This window comes from Aegilops tauschii, chromosome 7, assembly GCF_002575655.3.
Source record: "Aegilops tauschii subsp. strangulata cultivar AL8/78 chromosome 7, Aet v6.0, whole genome shotgun sequence".
Lineage (NCBI taxonomy): Eukaryota > Viridiplantae > Streptophyta > Magnoliopsida > Poales > Poaceae > Aegilops > Aegilops tauschii.
Genome location: NC_053041.3, coordinates 45,119,892 through 45,134,472, shown reverse-complemented (window position 1 = coordinate 45,134,472; position 14,581 = coordinate 45,119,892). Strand labels below are relative to the sequence as shown.

At 48.9% G+C, this 14,581-nt stretch overlaps 1 protein-coding gene across 1 annotated transcript; it reads right to left on the bottom strand.

The window, feature by feature from the left end:
• Positions 1-3,521: 3,521 nt before the first annotated feature.
• Positions 3,522-4,010, bottom strand: LOC109742565 (BTB/POZ and MATH domain-containing protein 3-like). The gene has a single exon (XM_020301661.1). The coding sequence runs from the start codon at positions 4,008-4,010 to the stop codon at positions 3,522-3,524; it is 489 nt and encodes a 162-aa protein (XP_020157250.1).
• Positions 4,011-14,581: the final 10,571 nt, after the last annotated feature.

Here is a 14,581-nt window from a genome sequence, read left to right as displayed (position 1 = left end):
CTTCCCTCTAGTGGGCTCGATGGGCCAGCCATTTAGAGTCGTAAGAAGGGAGGGGTGGGGGTATCTGTGCTCATTTGCCCAATAGACTTTTGTTTTTTAGGGCTTGCACTATAGTCTTTATCACGAAATCACTAATTGAGGAGTACCCCTTTCAAAGCTCATTTTTTGTCCTCCCCAGATTGCGACAAGTGGTGCACTGCATGTGCGCCACTTGTCACAACCGGGGAGTTTTCCCTTTTTCCGTAGATCCAATCATTCAAATGGTTTTATCTCTTTAACCGTGCGTCCAAATCTCGAACCATTTTCACCGTTGAATTTCTCGCGTCGAGATCTTCAAAACTAGATATCATGTTGATAGGTTTTGACGAATTTTTTTTCACAAAAAACCTGAATCGGGAGCACGTTTTTTTCCTTTCCAAAAGCCGTTTCAAAGAGGCACGGCCGTGTCTCTTGTGGAAGCAAATCTGTGCGTCTCGCAGAAGCAAGACTGTGCCCCTCATTGAAGCAAAAGAAAAGGAAAACATGTTTATTTTTTCGTTTTCGAGAGGCATGGTCGTGCCTCTCAGGGAAGCAAAACTGTGCCTCTCACGGAAGGTTTTTTCCGGTTCCGAGAGGCATGGCCATGCCTCTCGCGGAAGCAAATCCATGCTTCTCGCGGAATCTAAACCGTGCCACTCGCGAAAGAAAAAAAAGAAGAGAAAACGTGTTTTCGTGCCACTCGCGAAAGAAAAAAAAGAAGAGAAAACGTGTTTTCTTTCGTTTTCGGGAGGTACGGCCGCACCTCTCGCGGAAGCAAAACCGTGCTCTCACGGAAGGAAAAAAAATGTGTTTTCCCCATTTCGAGAGGCACTGCCGTGCCTCTCGCGAAAGCAAAACCATGTCTCTCGTGAAAGTTAAACTGTGCCTCTCGCAGAAGAAAAAACACGTATTTTCGCACAAAAATATCAAAAAAAATTGTCGAAAAGTTAAGAAAGGCTGGTGAAAAAACGAAAAGCCGAAATAACCACAAAAATATTTAAAAAGCCGAAAATGCGTGTGAAAAAAAAAAAGAAAAACAAATTCCGAAGAGAACACCCAGAACGCGACACGTGGCGGTGACTGAGAGCGCCAAGTGACACGCTCTCAGTCCACCCCAAATGACCCTTGGGGAGGCTGCGAACGAGCACCCCTCAGCTAGTTGCTCCCACTTCATCATGTGTTGAAGGCGGCAACCTGTTGAGCTGCTGATAGAGTACTTGGTGACCAAGACCAAAGATCTTGGGGCTATTTGGATGACGCCTGAGCCGGTTTTGGTGGGGCCGACTCACATGGCTGCAGACAATTTTTTCGGAGTACTCCCTCCGTTAAGAAATATACAGAACACTCTTATATTTCTTTATAGAGGGAGTACGTCTAAACTTATGGCCTCGATCCAAATGTGGCAACCCATGAAACATGTCAGTTGAAAATTTTGGTGGGACGACTCCCTGCTTGTCATGTGACCGCTTGCCTCATTGTTTCATGCTTTGGCTTTTTTTTTTGCATGCTTCTGCCTCTGTGAACATATCTTCTATATCTAAATATCTAGCCTCCATTAACTATTTCTCTTAACATGCAAGCATATCACATCATAGCACAATATGCATGAGAAAATGCCACCCACAACCATATGTCTCTCAACATGCAAGCAAGCCACTTCATCATGACATGCTTGCAAAAATGATCCATCTCAATATGTAAACATACATGATAATTTTCATTCTATTATGCTATATATATTTAACAAACACATTACAACTATATAGTAATCAAACATAATAAATTTTATTTATTTTTAGTTTTAGTTTTTTATATTATTATTTCAAATATTCATGTTTCATACGGCGAATCACAATGAAATATTTTGCAAAGTATTTCCGCAACAACGTGCGGTGTATCATCTAGTTTTCTTAATGTACGTGTATTACAAAGGCCCCCTCTAACAGATGAAAATTAAGTGTGGTAGGTCTATTCCTAGATATGTTCCAATCGCAATTCCAGGAGGAAATGGTAATGCCCGACCGAGCGGCAGGAAGAGAACAAAGCACCGGCATCCCCCGCGTCGGGCGACACGGGGAACCTTAGCCGCCGCCAGTAGCATGCCCTCCATCGCGCCTCCGCATCACCGTCGCAGAAGGGCCCGCCTTGCAAAGCTGGGTGGCGCCTTAGGATGGTGGCGGCGGGAACGGAATGACCCTGGCGCACCTCGGCGCCCCTCCCTCCCTCCTTCTGCCCCAACCTCCCGCCCTACATTTGATCTGGCGAGGCATGGTGCTCCTTCCCGTCCCCCGTCCTCTAGCTACTGCATCCTCTGGCTGGCCTGGCATGGTGGCATGGCTTCAGCCTGACCCTTCTGCGACCGCTTCTTACCTGGGTTGCACGACCTCTCCTCCTGTGCTGATGCTGGTTGGGCGTGGCCCATGGGTGGCGGCGGTTGGGCTTGCCCTGTTGCAAGCCACTCCTCATCTTCGACGGCGCCAACTCCGAGTTCTGGTGCTGGTTTCGGCCCATTTGTGTGGTCACGGTGGTCTTCCTTGGCGAGCGGTTGAGGCCTTGTAGTGGACCATTTGTCTGCATCGCTCCAGTCCTAGCGGCCATGGACATGCTTCCAGCGTCCACAACCTACCAGTGTCCTTTGTCGGCATGGTTCCGAGCCCCACGCATTGGTTGATGCATCCTCTCCGGCCTTCTGCTCGTCGGCATCCCGGTGGCTCTGCCCCCGGCAGCTCAGATCTGGACTTCCTCGTATCTAGGTCCTGATCTGGCGGCAATGGGATTGCTCAGACTCAGGCCAAGGTGAAATCCCTGCTTGGCTCACCGATGCTTGCAGCGGTGGCACTCGTGGGTGCCATTTCCCTTCTTGAAGGCACTGCCATGGCCTCTATCCGTGTCCCTCTTGGAGCACCAGTGGAAACCCTTGGCCCGGTTCTTCGGATCGCGTCACTCCCCTTCTTGAAGACGCTATCTTGCTTGCTCGCAGCATCCCCAGGGTTGGCTCCGGAGGTGTTCAACTTTTTAGTTGTGTTTTTTTTTTCTCTTGTCTCTCAGCTTGGGGTACCAGGCCCACGCCTTCCTATGTATGCGTGTGTGCCATGTGTTGTGCCCTCTTATGTACTCATTTTATTTCCTTCTATAAATGAAATGATATGCAAACTTTGCGTGTTTGCGAAAAAAGGAGGAAATGGTAGTTGGGCACTAGATACCTTTGCTCCTGGAGAATATGTGACACAACAAAATGGTAGATGATTTGTAATCAACCATGTCGTTCGCATCCACGAATAGCATGGGCACAAACACAAACACATGACAAATTTTAGTTCTCAATCTTAAAATACGCTCACCAGTCACCAAACATATACGCTTGGACTCGAACACAACCACATCGATCCGAATTCGGAAGTAAATATCTTAACCACCTGCTCAGTTACTCCCAAAGATTATGCGCGTCGACCCTCAAATAGAAAAAGCTTATGCAGATCGACGAGAAGGAAGCCATGGATGGCTTAGTCGGACGACAGTTGCGGTTTCCTTAGAACAGAGACAGTGCAGCTCAGGGTGAGGCAGTCCCCTTCAAGGTAATCCGGGTCCTCCAGAACATCGCGCGGCGCGAATCTCCAAAACCCCCACTCTTCGCCGTAGAAAGAGAGGACGGTCGAGGAGCTCTGCCAAAGCTCCGCCGAAGGCCTGCCGGACCTGTCGAGCACCGCGCATCCGAACCTTACGCCGACCACGGTGCCATCCTTGGGCTCGCTGAGGAGCACGAGGAGGATGGATATGTGGGAGCCCAGTTGGTTGGGGTAGAAGCGGACGGCCCAGTCGTACCCGCCGACGGTGAACCTTTCCGACGGGTAGTAGCAATTGTCGCCGGTGGACATGAGTATGGCGGCGGTGTAACCCTCCACGTCGAAGAAGATGTCTTTGGTTGCAGCTGTGGTCAGGCTCATCCGATCAGGAGTAGCAGCTGCTTCGCCATTTCGGTATGGGTCGGACATCTTATCTAAACCAGAAGATTGGCATGGATTCCCTGTGGTTTGTGACAGGCACCATCTACATCTGATGCAAGTCCACTATTTGTAGGTGGAGCAAATGTGAAGATGGATCGTGTTCTCCTTGACGGTAAACTCTAAACGCAATAACTAATTAAGGCTCCTCGTCTGGCGCACTAAGTTGATGGTGATGCTAATTAACGAGGCGTCAAGTAGCTACCCTATCCGTATTTCAGAACTTCAGAAGTCTAGGCGTTGATTATTAGGATTTCTTGTTAATCCTTTATTATTATTTTGCTACTCAACTCAAACGACACATCAACTTTTTGAACAGTTTTAACATGGTCTTTCTTACCTCATCTTTTCACATGAGATGTAAGATGATAAGAGTTACTCAGACCCACTGCATTTTTTGAGTCTATTAGACTTCTTTTAACATGCTCCGAGACAGGTATAGGCTGTTCAAAAAAAAATTAATAATGTAGCAGCTAATGTTACTATTACCTCTTCGGTGGTAAGAAGATATGATGTCCATGATGGTGTAGGGCTTGTATGGATATTTTACTTTTGCAAACAAGGAAATAAATTATGTCGCGTTAAAAACAACACCCAATAGGAAATATATAACAATGCAAATTAATTATCTCTAAATTACTTTTACGTCTTGGTACTATTAAATGATGGCCATCATGGTGTAAAGCTAATATGGTCTCATTCTGCTTGTACTAACAAGAATTTTATCGCTGTTCAAACCCCCCCCCAAAAAATACGCACAACACCAACTAAGGGATTATATAACAAGGGCAATTAATCTTTCTCTATTTTCCAGTTTTGGTTACTTATAATGATCTTCGCTACTGTTGACTATATAAGTCTTTTTTTTTCATTTTCATTTTGGATTGCTTAGCACTTCTGCCACACGGTGAATATACAATATATGCTAGTACAATAAAGGTTGTTAGTTATAAATACTTAAGAAAATTATTTTGTATTAGACCCAAAAATATAGCATTAATACACATACAATATTTCATGTATGCATATTTTAAGGACATAAGTCTAGAACTTCAAATAATTTAAAATGGAGGGAGTATATTAAAGTTGGCCTTATCATCTCAATGTAATTAGCATTATTATATTATGTTGTAAAAAGAATAGAGAGTATTAGCAAACTTGATCGGTTTTGTTTGTTGTGGTCCCGTGGATACTGAATATTACAAAATTTCTGGAACAGCAATACACCCGATCATGTATCATGAGCCAAATTCTTCACAATTTTCTAAGGGACAACAAGTTTAATTCGACACCGAGAGATTGGCCTTCTCAATTGTGTTACGAAACGGATGTGTTATCCTATAAAGTTGTGAAATTCTCGGTTGTGTTATGGTAACATGTCCTTGTGCAAACACACTATTTTGTAACTTCGTCGGGGAAGAAGCTCTGAATGACCTATTGTGATAACCGTTACTACGTAGAGATCGTCATCAAGGGTTTGCAGTATAACGGTAGTATGAATGCTTAATTACGTATGTAGATGTAAATAATTCATATGCGGGCGTTGCTATCAGGTAGCCATATAATTTTCAATTGTGCATCTAATTCCTTTCAAGAGCCGATGCAGAATAATTCTCATGCTTACTTTTTTTAATGCTAGATGATACCCCCCATGTTGTTGTGGGAATTCCCATATATTTTAATGAAATTTGGTTGTATGGAAGACGACTACTGATGGGGAACGATGCATGAAAATAAAAAAATTCCTACGGAACACCCAAGATCTAGTCTAGGAGATGCATGGCAACGAGGGGGAGTGTGTCTATGTACCCTTGTAGACCGAAAGAGAAAGCGTAGTCGTACTCTTCGCGATCCAATCACGATCAAATCTGATCTAGTGCCGAACGGACGACACCTCCGAGATTAACACATGTTTAGCTCGATGGCGTTCTCTCCTTCTTGATCTAGCAAGCGAGGGAGAGGAGGTAGATGAGATCGAGACCAGCCGAACGGCGAGGTGGTGGTGGTGGCAGCGGAATTCTGGCAGGGCTTCACGAAGCACGTACCGAAGAAAGGTGGGAGGATTTGGGAGAGACGGACGGCAACGGTGGAAGGGTGCAGCTCCCCCAACGCCTCCCCACTATATATAGGGGTGAGGGAGGGGGCACCGGCCCTAACCCCTCCTCCAAGGGAGGGGGCGGCGGCCTAGGGGGGAGGCTTGCCTCCCAAACCAAAGGGGCGCCTCCCACCCCTAGGGTTTCCACCCTTTGGCGCATGGGCCACTTCGGGGGCTAGTCGCCTCACCCAACTAGGGCAGCCCCCCCCCCCCCCCCCCCAACAACCCATGTGGGTCCACGGGGCTGGTGAACACCCTCGGTGGACCCCCAGAATCCCTTCGGTGCCTCCAGTACAATACCGACATGCCCGCGAACATTTCCGGTAGCCAAAACAGGACTACCCATATATAAAACTTTACCTCGGACTAAACTAGTGTTGACTTGAGGGCAAAATAAACAAAATTTATTGCTATTATAGGTCACTATTCATACTATTTTGGTCAAATTTTTTTAAAGAAGTCAACATGAGTATTTCTTTTAGTGGAATTCTTTTTCAAGTACAATGGAAGGTAAAGTTTATGTCAAAAATATTTTCAATTTTTTTGACCTTCTATGTAATTACTAAAAAAATCCGTATAAGGTGTATATACACCCATGGACCAATGGTTCCTATCCGATCTAAAAGTGGCTATATATACAATACAATTATATAAGGGTAGATGAAACAGTGGGAAACCCCCCTCAAATAATAGTAGGAAAACATTAAACCCCAATGCGTGATAAAGGCGGATAACACTGTATGAAAGGCGTGCAAAATGAGTACCCTGAATCGGGATTACAACTGCAACATTTTTCCCCCTGCTACAGCATAATGAGAACACATAAGGACCCATTTATCAAACCTCAAAGAAAAAATCGGTCGCAGGAATGTGCGGGCGTGACAGTAGTTTTCGCATATAGTGCATTCGAAGATCTGTAAAGAAAATAAAAAAATATTAAAGAAAATTGGAAAAAGAGTTGGCATTGGGGGCAGTTTACTTTGGCGCCATGTTCCATGAACGAGAGCAAGGGGTTACGGGCCAATGCTTCGTCCTAGTACTGCCTTTTCTTTTTATAATTCTGATGAAATATTTCGAGTGAAATAACCTGAAGATGTCACTCAGGCCCACCGAACAAACACCCATGCCAACTCCTTTAGCCCTCCGAGGCTGGAGTTACAAGCGTGCGCCACCACGCCCGGCAGGTGAGACGGACGGGTGGTACGTATATATGCCGGTGCACGTCGTGCTCAGCCAGCAATGTCGTACTAATTAGTTAATCCAATAAGGTTTGCAGGGTTAAGGGGGTCAGGCCTGCACGGGCCGAAACATCGAACCGGACAGACAGCCTATCAAGAATTAGTGCTCCTGGCCCAATAATAAAAAGGTGACACGATGTAGGAGTATTTTTTTTTCCTTTCTAGCGCAAAACCAGAACACAGAATGATCCAGCACTATTTTTTTTCTTTCTAGCGCGCAAAAACCCACCTTGTTCTTGTCCTCACTCAGCTAGTAGTTAACTCCACCCGCAAAAAAAAAGAGCTAGTAGTTAACTTATGATGATGATGAGGATGATGACGAGATATTGTTATACTATTATTAATGATGATGATGATGATGAGACATTGTTATATCACTATGATGATGATGAAACATTGTTGTATCAATGATGTATGTATATATTGAACTGTATAAAAATCTGTATAATTGTTGTATAAGTACTGCATAAATATTTTACACTTGCATCTTAACATCACGTTCCGTATTTGGACTGAAGAAAACTGAGGATTTTGCTTATCGTGTAATTGCCCCCGAAGCTCGGTTATAATCCTCAATCATAGTATGAATCCTTTCTCCTCCTTTCTTAGAGGCTTCAGAGAAAATATTCAATCATCTGCGAACAAAAGATGTGACACGCAGGGGGAATGGATGCCAATATGGATTCCTTTCGCTAACTGTCTTGGACCAGAATTCTTCAGTAAAGATGAAAAATCTTCAGCACGTAATCGGAACAAATATGGTGATATGAGATTACCTTGTCTAAGTCCTCTGGATGGCTTGAAGAATTCACACGCACAGAAAATGAGAATATCCTTGAGTTGAGTTGAACAATGAATCCCATTCACACGCACAGAAAATGAGAATATCCTTGAGTTGAGTTGAACAATGAATATCGAAAGACGAAACATCCTTTAGATCGATATTTTTGTCTTGAACTTTCAAGATATATAAATCCATGTCTCACATCTTGAGCTGAGGAATTAAAGGTGAGGATTCTACATAACAATTTGGAGGGTCGGGCAGTGGGAGTTCCCTCAGTGGCAACGGTGGGATGGGATGGTGGACACGGCGGCGATGGCTGCTAGTTTAGATTATATCCGAGCCGCCGTGTACACTATTTCCAATATATATAGCGCGGGTCGACCAAGCGTAAGGCTTTGCCAAGTTTCTTCAGTTGGGCGCTCGACAAACACAGCCTGCCATGATAGAGTTGAAAGCGGCCACCGTCTTCGCCATGTGGCACATACTTTGCCGAGTTTGGCCTACCTAGAACTCGGCATAGTTGATGTAAGCGAGTTTGTTTTGTTTGCCGAGCACAATTTACATGGCTCTTAGCAACGCCATTGTTGAGAACCAGACTCGACTTACATTATCTTCTCCGAGGTCCCGTGGTTTGATACTCGGTAGAGATGAAGAAACTCGGTAAAAACGGATTTTCAAGGAGTGACGCATCAAATGACAAATTTTAGAACAGAAACAGATTTGTTTTCTTCTCTTGCTAAGTGTTGTCTTCATTTCTGAGAGAATAAGTCATACTACCTTGAAGAAATTTTATAGTGGTTTCTTATGTTGTTTTGTCGCCCATTTTGTTTGAATAATTGCCTTGGATTACTAAAAAGATCATCTTGTTTAGCTTTTTTTAGAAACATCATCTTATTTTGCTTGAAATCCACTAGAGATCATTACAAGCTGGACACGAGCCACTTTCTACTACTCGACCTTGAGGTTCGTTTGCGTTCGGTAAAATTTTAGTATAAATTGAGTTGAGCCCACTCCAACTCACTCGAAAATGACTCGTTTGCAACCCTATCTACAATGTCGTTCTTATCAATGCCTCGACAACACGAAGAGCTTGGACAAAACACAAACGCATTGATGGACTAATCTTGTTCTCAATCTTAAAATACCCTACCACTTAGGCGTTGTTCGGTACCGCTCCGCTCCACAACTGCATGAGCGGAGTTGGCGGAGCTGCGGTTCAAAATGGCGGAGTTGCAATTTCCCCGCTCCGCAGATTCCGGGAGCGGGTGATTACCGAACAGGGCCTTAGTCTCCTACTAGCGCTCACCATACCCACGCTTGGAATCAAACACAAACACATCATTCTGAATTCTCTATATACTACTTCAAAATGTGTAGCGTTCCCTTTCTTACCGATCGGACCGCGTCCCACCATTCCCGTCGTCTACCCTCTTTCCCTCCCGGCACGTTCCTCCTCCGTTAATTGTTTTTACCCTCTACCCCACTATCTTCTTTCTATTTCTTCTCACCAACCGCAGTCCACCCGGTTTTTATCAACCACCATAATTAACAAGAACGGACTATTTGGTAAGTGCCGATTTAATTAATCTGGAGCAATCACACCCTAACTGGCACTCCCTTCTTAGCTTCGCCCTCAGCCGCGCCTCCTCCTCCATGTAATCGTCGGCTGTGGTGACGAATTGTTCTCCTATGCCATGTCCGCCCACAACATCCGCATCTTTCATGTGTCTGCTGCAATTTTCGTCGTTGCGGCTGCGATGGCGACGACGATGGCGGATATGAGTTCCACCTGCTCGGTTTGAATGAAAGGTGTATGACACGAGGAAGCCGAATCTGAGTCCTACCCCGAGGGCTCGACCTACTCGTTCGCGGCTGTGGCGGATGCTGAAATCGTCAGCGATGGCAAATTAGTTTGTGTCGTACTACCCTGCGCGAGCGTCATCGGATCATTGTCCTTGTGGCCGGCTGCAGCCATGGATGGTGGTTTACATTTCCTTATTGCATATTAAATTATACCGCCGTAGGGCCTATAGGCGGATTAGGGCGACATGTTGAGCTGATGTTTTTCTTTCAACTGTGTTGAGGTAGTGCACTGCTTAAACAGAGAGATTAATCATCAGCATAAAGATGATCAATGGATTGGCAGTGTGATATTGTAGAGATATGCAAGTCAAAGAGATGATATATGACTAATTCAGGTTCATGCATATACTCAAATAAAATGAAGAAATGAAGCATATAATGTGCATCCTCATGACTATATGCAGAATAATTAGATCTGAATGTGGATATGTGCATCCCCATGACTATATTGGGTGAAGAAATGGTTTAAAAACAGAAAACCTCGATGCGCGATAGTGTAGCAGTGATTCTCAAAGGCGGATAACACCGCATGGAAGGCGTGTAAGTGAGTACCCTGGAGAAAAAAAATGTGTTTCGAATCGTGCGAGCCGTTGAGGGCGACTCTGGGCGACGCGGGCGGCGCCCTCTCTCTCCCCGGCGATCTGGGTGCGGCTGAGGCGTGGGTGCAGGTGCGGCGGGGTCCCAATGGCTCTCCGGCGTACCCTGCAGCGGTGAGTCCTCCTGGGTCGGAGCGGGCGGCGTGCGGTGGCCGGTTCTGGGCCTTGGCGGAGGTCGAGTCCGATGAGGAGGATGGGACCTCCTCGCCGCGGTTGGCCCCCCCTCCGGCGGGGTCGACGCTGGGCGACTTCATCCTGGTGGCGGCGCATGGCGGTGCCGGTCGGGGAGACCGGCGTAGACGCTTCGCTCTGGGCGGTGGTGGCTCGCGTGCGACGGCAGTGCGCTACTGGCGACCTTCGTCGTCCTCGGCCTCGCCTGCGAGGGGGGTCTGCCCTGCGGCCCCTGTGCCTCTTTCGGGATCTTCCTCCGGGGCTGCTTCGGCGGCGCTTGAGGAGTGGCCTGTGCTCCCATCCTTGCCCTCGTCGGCTTCGATGGCGGCGGCGGCGGCACGGGTGGCGAAGACGGCCGATGCGCTAGGGTTTGCAGTGTCGTGCGTCGCTCCCCCTGGGCCTGGTGGCGCCCATTGGGCCTGGGACGGTCTCGGTCTGTCCGGCGGCCCAAGTGGCCCCTGGGGTGGGGCCCTCTTCGACTGCGGTTGGGCACATGGACTCCCGTGCTGGGCCCGGCCAGTTCTGTCCAGCGCCGCTCGGCCTGCCCTGGGAGGGGCCCGTGAGCCCGGTCGGTTGCGCTATATATGGATGCCCAAGGGCTCTCGTGACCCCTCATTAGGGTTTCCGGCTCATCCCAGCAAGGTGCAGCGCCTCAGTTTCTCCGCCAGATCTCTCATCCCCGTCCCTCCTCCCCCCCTCTCTCTCCCTGTCCTTCACCGCGGTGACGGCCATGGGGGATAGGTGTGCGGAGAAGAGACCGATGGAGGCTCTGGTCCCCGAGGAGGAGCGGCGGCGTGAGAAGGCGTTGCGGGAGCAAGCGAAGCGCGGTCAGCTGGCCAAGGCGGCGGGTCGTGATGACGGCGGCGGTGGCTTCGATCAAGGTCAAGGTGGTGGTTTCGGTCATGGCTATGGAGGCAGCCATGGCCAAGGCTATGGATCTGGCTCCCACGGGTGCGAGGGGGATTGGGGTCCTCCTCCACCTTGGTGGGGACAGCAAGAGAGGAAGAAGAAGCGCAAGCAAGGAAGGCGGAGGCGCGAGCTGGAGCGCAAGCCACAGGAGCACCCCCTTTGTGGTGGGGGCCATGGGGATCCGCTGGCCAAGAAGCCGCGAGCGTCGGCTGTTCCTCTGGCGGTGGCCTTGTGGGAGGCGCCGCGGGGGTCAGCGGACGCGCCCATTCCGGTGGAGGAAGAGGGCGGGGAGTGTTTCAAGTGTGGCCGGACCAGTCATTTTCAGGCTAAGTGTACCCCCCCCCCCCCCCCTCTGTGTGATCTGCAAGCAGGAGGGCCATGCCTCGGCTTATTGCCCTTCGAGGGGCAAGCAGATGCACCTTCAGATCATGGGCAGTGCCATTCCGGGCGAAGGTTTCTTTTGCATGGAATTCGAAGAAGAGGAGGAGGCGGAGGGTGCTAGCTTCAAGGTTGCTAACGGCGCTATTCTGTCAGTGGAGCGAGGGAGGCTGTCGCTGCGTACCCTCAAGCAGGAGTTGAAGCACATGGTGGTTGCAGATCTCTCAGGTAGGTGACAATGACTTCGCGGTGGTTTTCCCTTCTGCGGACCTGCTTCACATGGCCAGAACAAGTGGCAAGCTATTCCTCTCCATTAATGACATTACGGTGCTGGTGCGTGACTCGATCCACGAGACGATTGTGCCCCTATCCATGCCGGAGGTGTGGCTCCGTCCTCATGGCATCCCCAAGAAGCACCGTCGTGTTGAGCCTCTGATGGAGGGGCTCAAGATACTGGGAAGACCTATCGTGGTGGATGAGCTTTCCCTCATCCGGGTGGGACCGGTGAGGATGAAATTTGGATGCAAGGCCCCTGACAAGTGTTGGGGATCGTAGCAGAAATTTAAAATTTTCTACGCATCACCAAGATCAATCTATGGAGTCATCTAGCAACGAGAGAGAGGAGTGCATCTACATATCCTTGTAGATCGCGAGCGGAAGCGTTCAAGTGAACGGGGTTGATGGAGTCGTACTCGTCGTGATCCAAATCACCGATGACCGAGCGCCGAACGGACGGCACCTCCGCGTTCAACACACGTACGGTTAGGAAGACGTCTCCTCCTTCTTGATCCAGCAAGGGGAAAGGAGAGGTTGATGGAGATCCAGCAGCACGACAGCGTGGTGGTGGAAGTAGCGGGATCCCGGCAGGGCTTCGCCAAGCGCAAGCGGGAGGGAGAGGTGTCACGGGAGGGAGAGGGAGGCGCCAGGGGCTGTGGTGCGACTGCCCTCCCTCCCCCCCTCATATATATAGGCCTCCTGGGGGGCGCCGGCCCTGGGAGATCTGATCTCCAAGGGGGGCGGCGGCCAAGGGGGTGGCTTGCCCCCCAAGCCAAGTGGGGCGCCCCCCCACCCCCAGGGTTTCCAACCCTAGGCGCAGGGGAGGCCCAAGGGGGGCGCACCAGCCCACCAGTGGCTGGTTCCCCTCCCCACTTCAGCCCACGGGGCCCTCGGGGATAGGTGGCCCCACCCGGTGGACCCCCGGGACCCTTCCGGTGGTCCCGGTACAATACCGGTGACCCTCGAAACTTTCCCGGTGGCGGAAACTGGACTTCCTATATATAATTCTTCACCTCCGGACCATTCCAGAACTCCTCGTGATGTCTGGGATCTCATCCGGGACTCCGAACAACTTTCGGGTTACCGCATACTAATATCTCTACAACCCTAGCGTCACCGAACCTTAAGTGTGTAGACCCTACGGGTTCGGGAGACATGCAGACATGACCGAGATGACTCTCCGGTCAATAACCAACAGCGGGATCTGGATACCCATGTTGGCTCCTACATGTTCCATGATGATCTCATCGGATGAACCACGATGTCGAGGATTCAATCAATCCCGTATACAATTCCCTTTGTCAATCGGTATGTTACTTGCCCGAGATTCGATCGTCGGTATCCCAATACCTTGTTCAATCTCGTTACCGGCAAGTCTCTTTACTCGTACCGTAATGCATGATCCCGTGGCTAACTCCTTAGTCACATTGAGCTCATTATGATGATGCATTACCGAGTGGGCCCAGAGATACCTCTCCGTCATACGGAGTGACAAATCCCAATCTCGATCCGTGTCAACCCAACAGACACTTTCAGAGATACCTGTAGTGTACCTTTATAGTCACCCAGTTACGTTGTGACGTTTGGTACACCCAAAGCACTCCTACGGCATCCGGGAGTTACACGATCTCATGGTCTAAGGAAAAGATACTTGACATTGGAAAAGCTCTAGCAAACGAACTACACGATCTTTGCGCTATGCTTAGGATTGGGTCTTGTCCATCACATCATTCTCCTAATGATGTGATCCCGTTATCAATGACATCCAATGTCCATAGTCAGGAAACCATGACTATCTGTTGATCAACGAGCTAGTCAACTAGAGGCTCACTAGGGACATGTTGTGGTCTATGTATTCACACATGTATTACGATTTTCGGATAACACAATTATAGCATGAACAATAGACAATTATCATGGACAAGGAAATATAATAATAACCATTTTATTATTGCCTCTAGGGCATATTTCCAACAACAAGATGAACGGATTCGTACAAGTCTGGTTTAACCAGGAGGGGTATGATATCAAGGTGGAGGTGGAGAGGCTCCCGAAGCGTTCTGGAGACGGGCCAGCGGCGCCTGGCTCTGGTAACGCACCCTCCCACCCAGGCGACAAGAGCACTGGCCCGCCTGGTTCGGGGACCGGGGGGCTGGCTGGGCAGCAGCAGGCTGATCCCGGGGCCCAGGGCGGTCAGGTCAATGGCAATGGTGGTCAACCTAATGATGTGGACATGGCCTGCCGCGAGGAGG

Bases quoted from the DNA above. Each gene is read 5' to 3' on its own strand.
- LOC109742565 (XM_020301661.1), bottom strand. From the start codon at position 4,010: ATGTCCGACCCATACCGAAATGGCGAAGCAGCTGCTACTCCTGATCGG.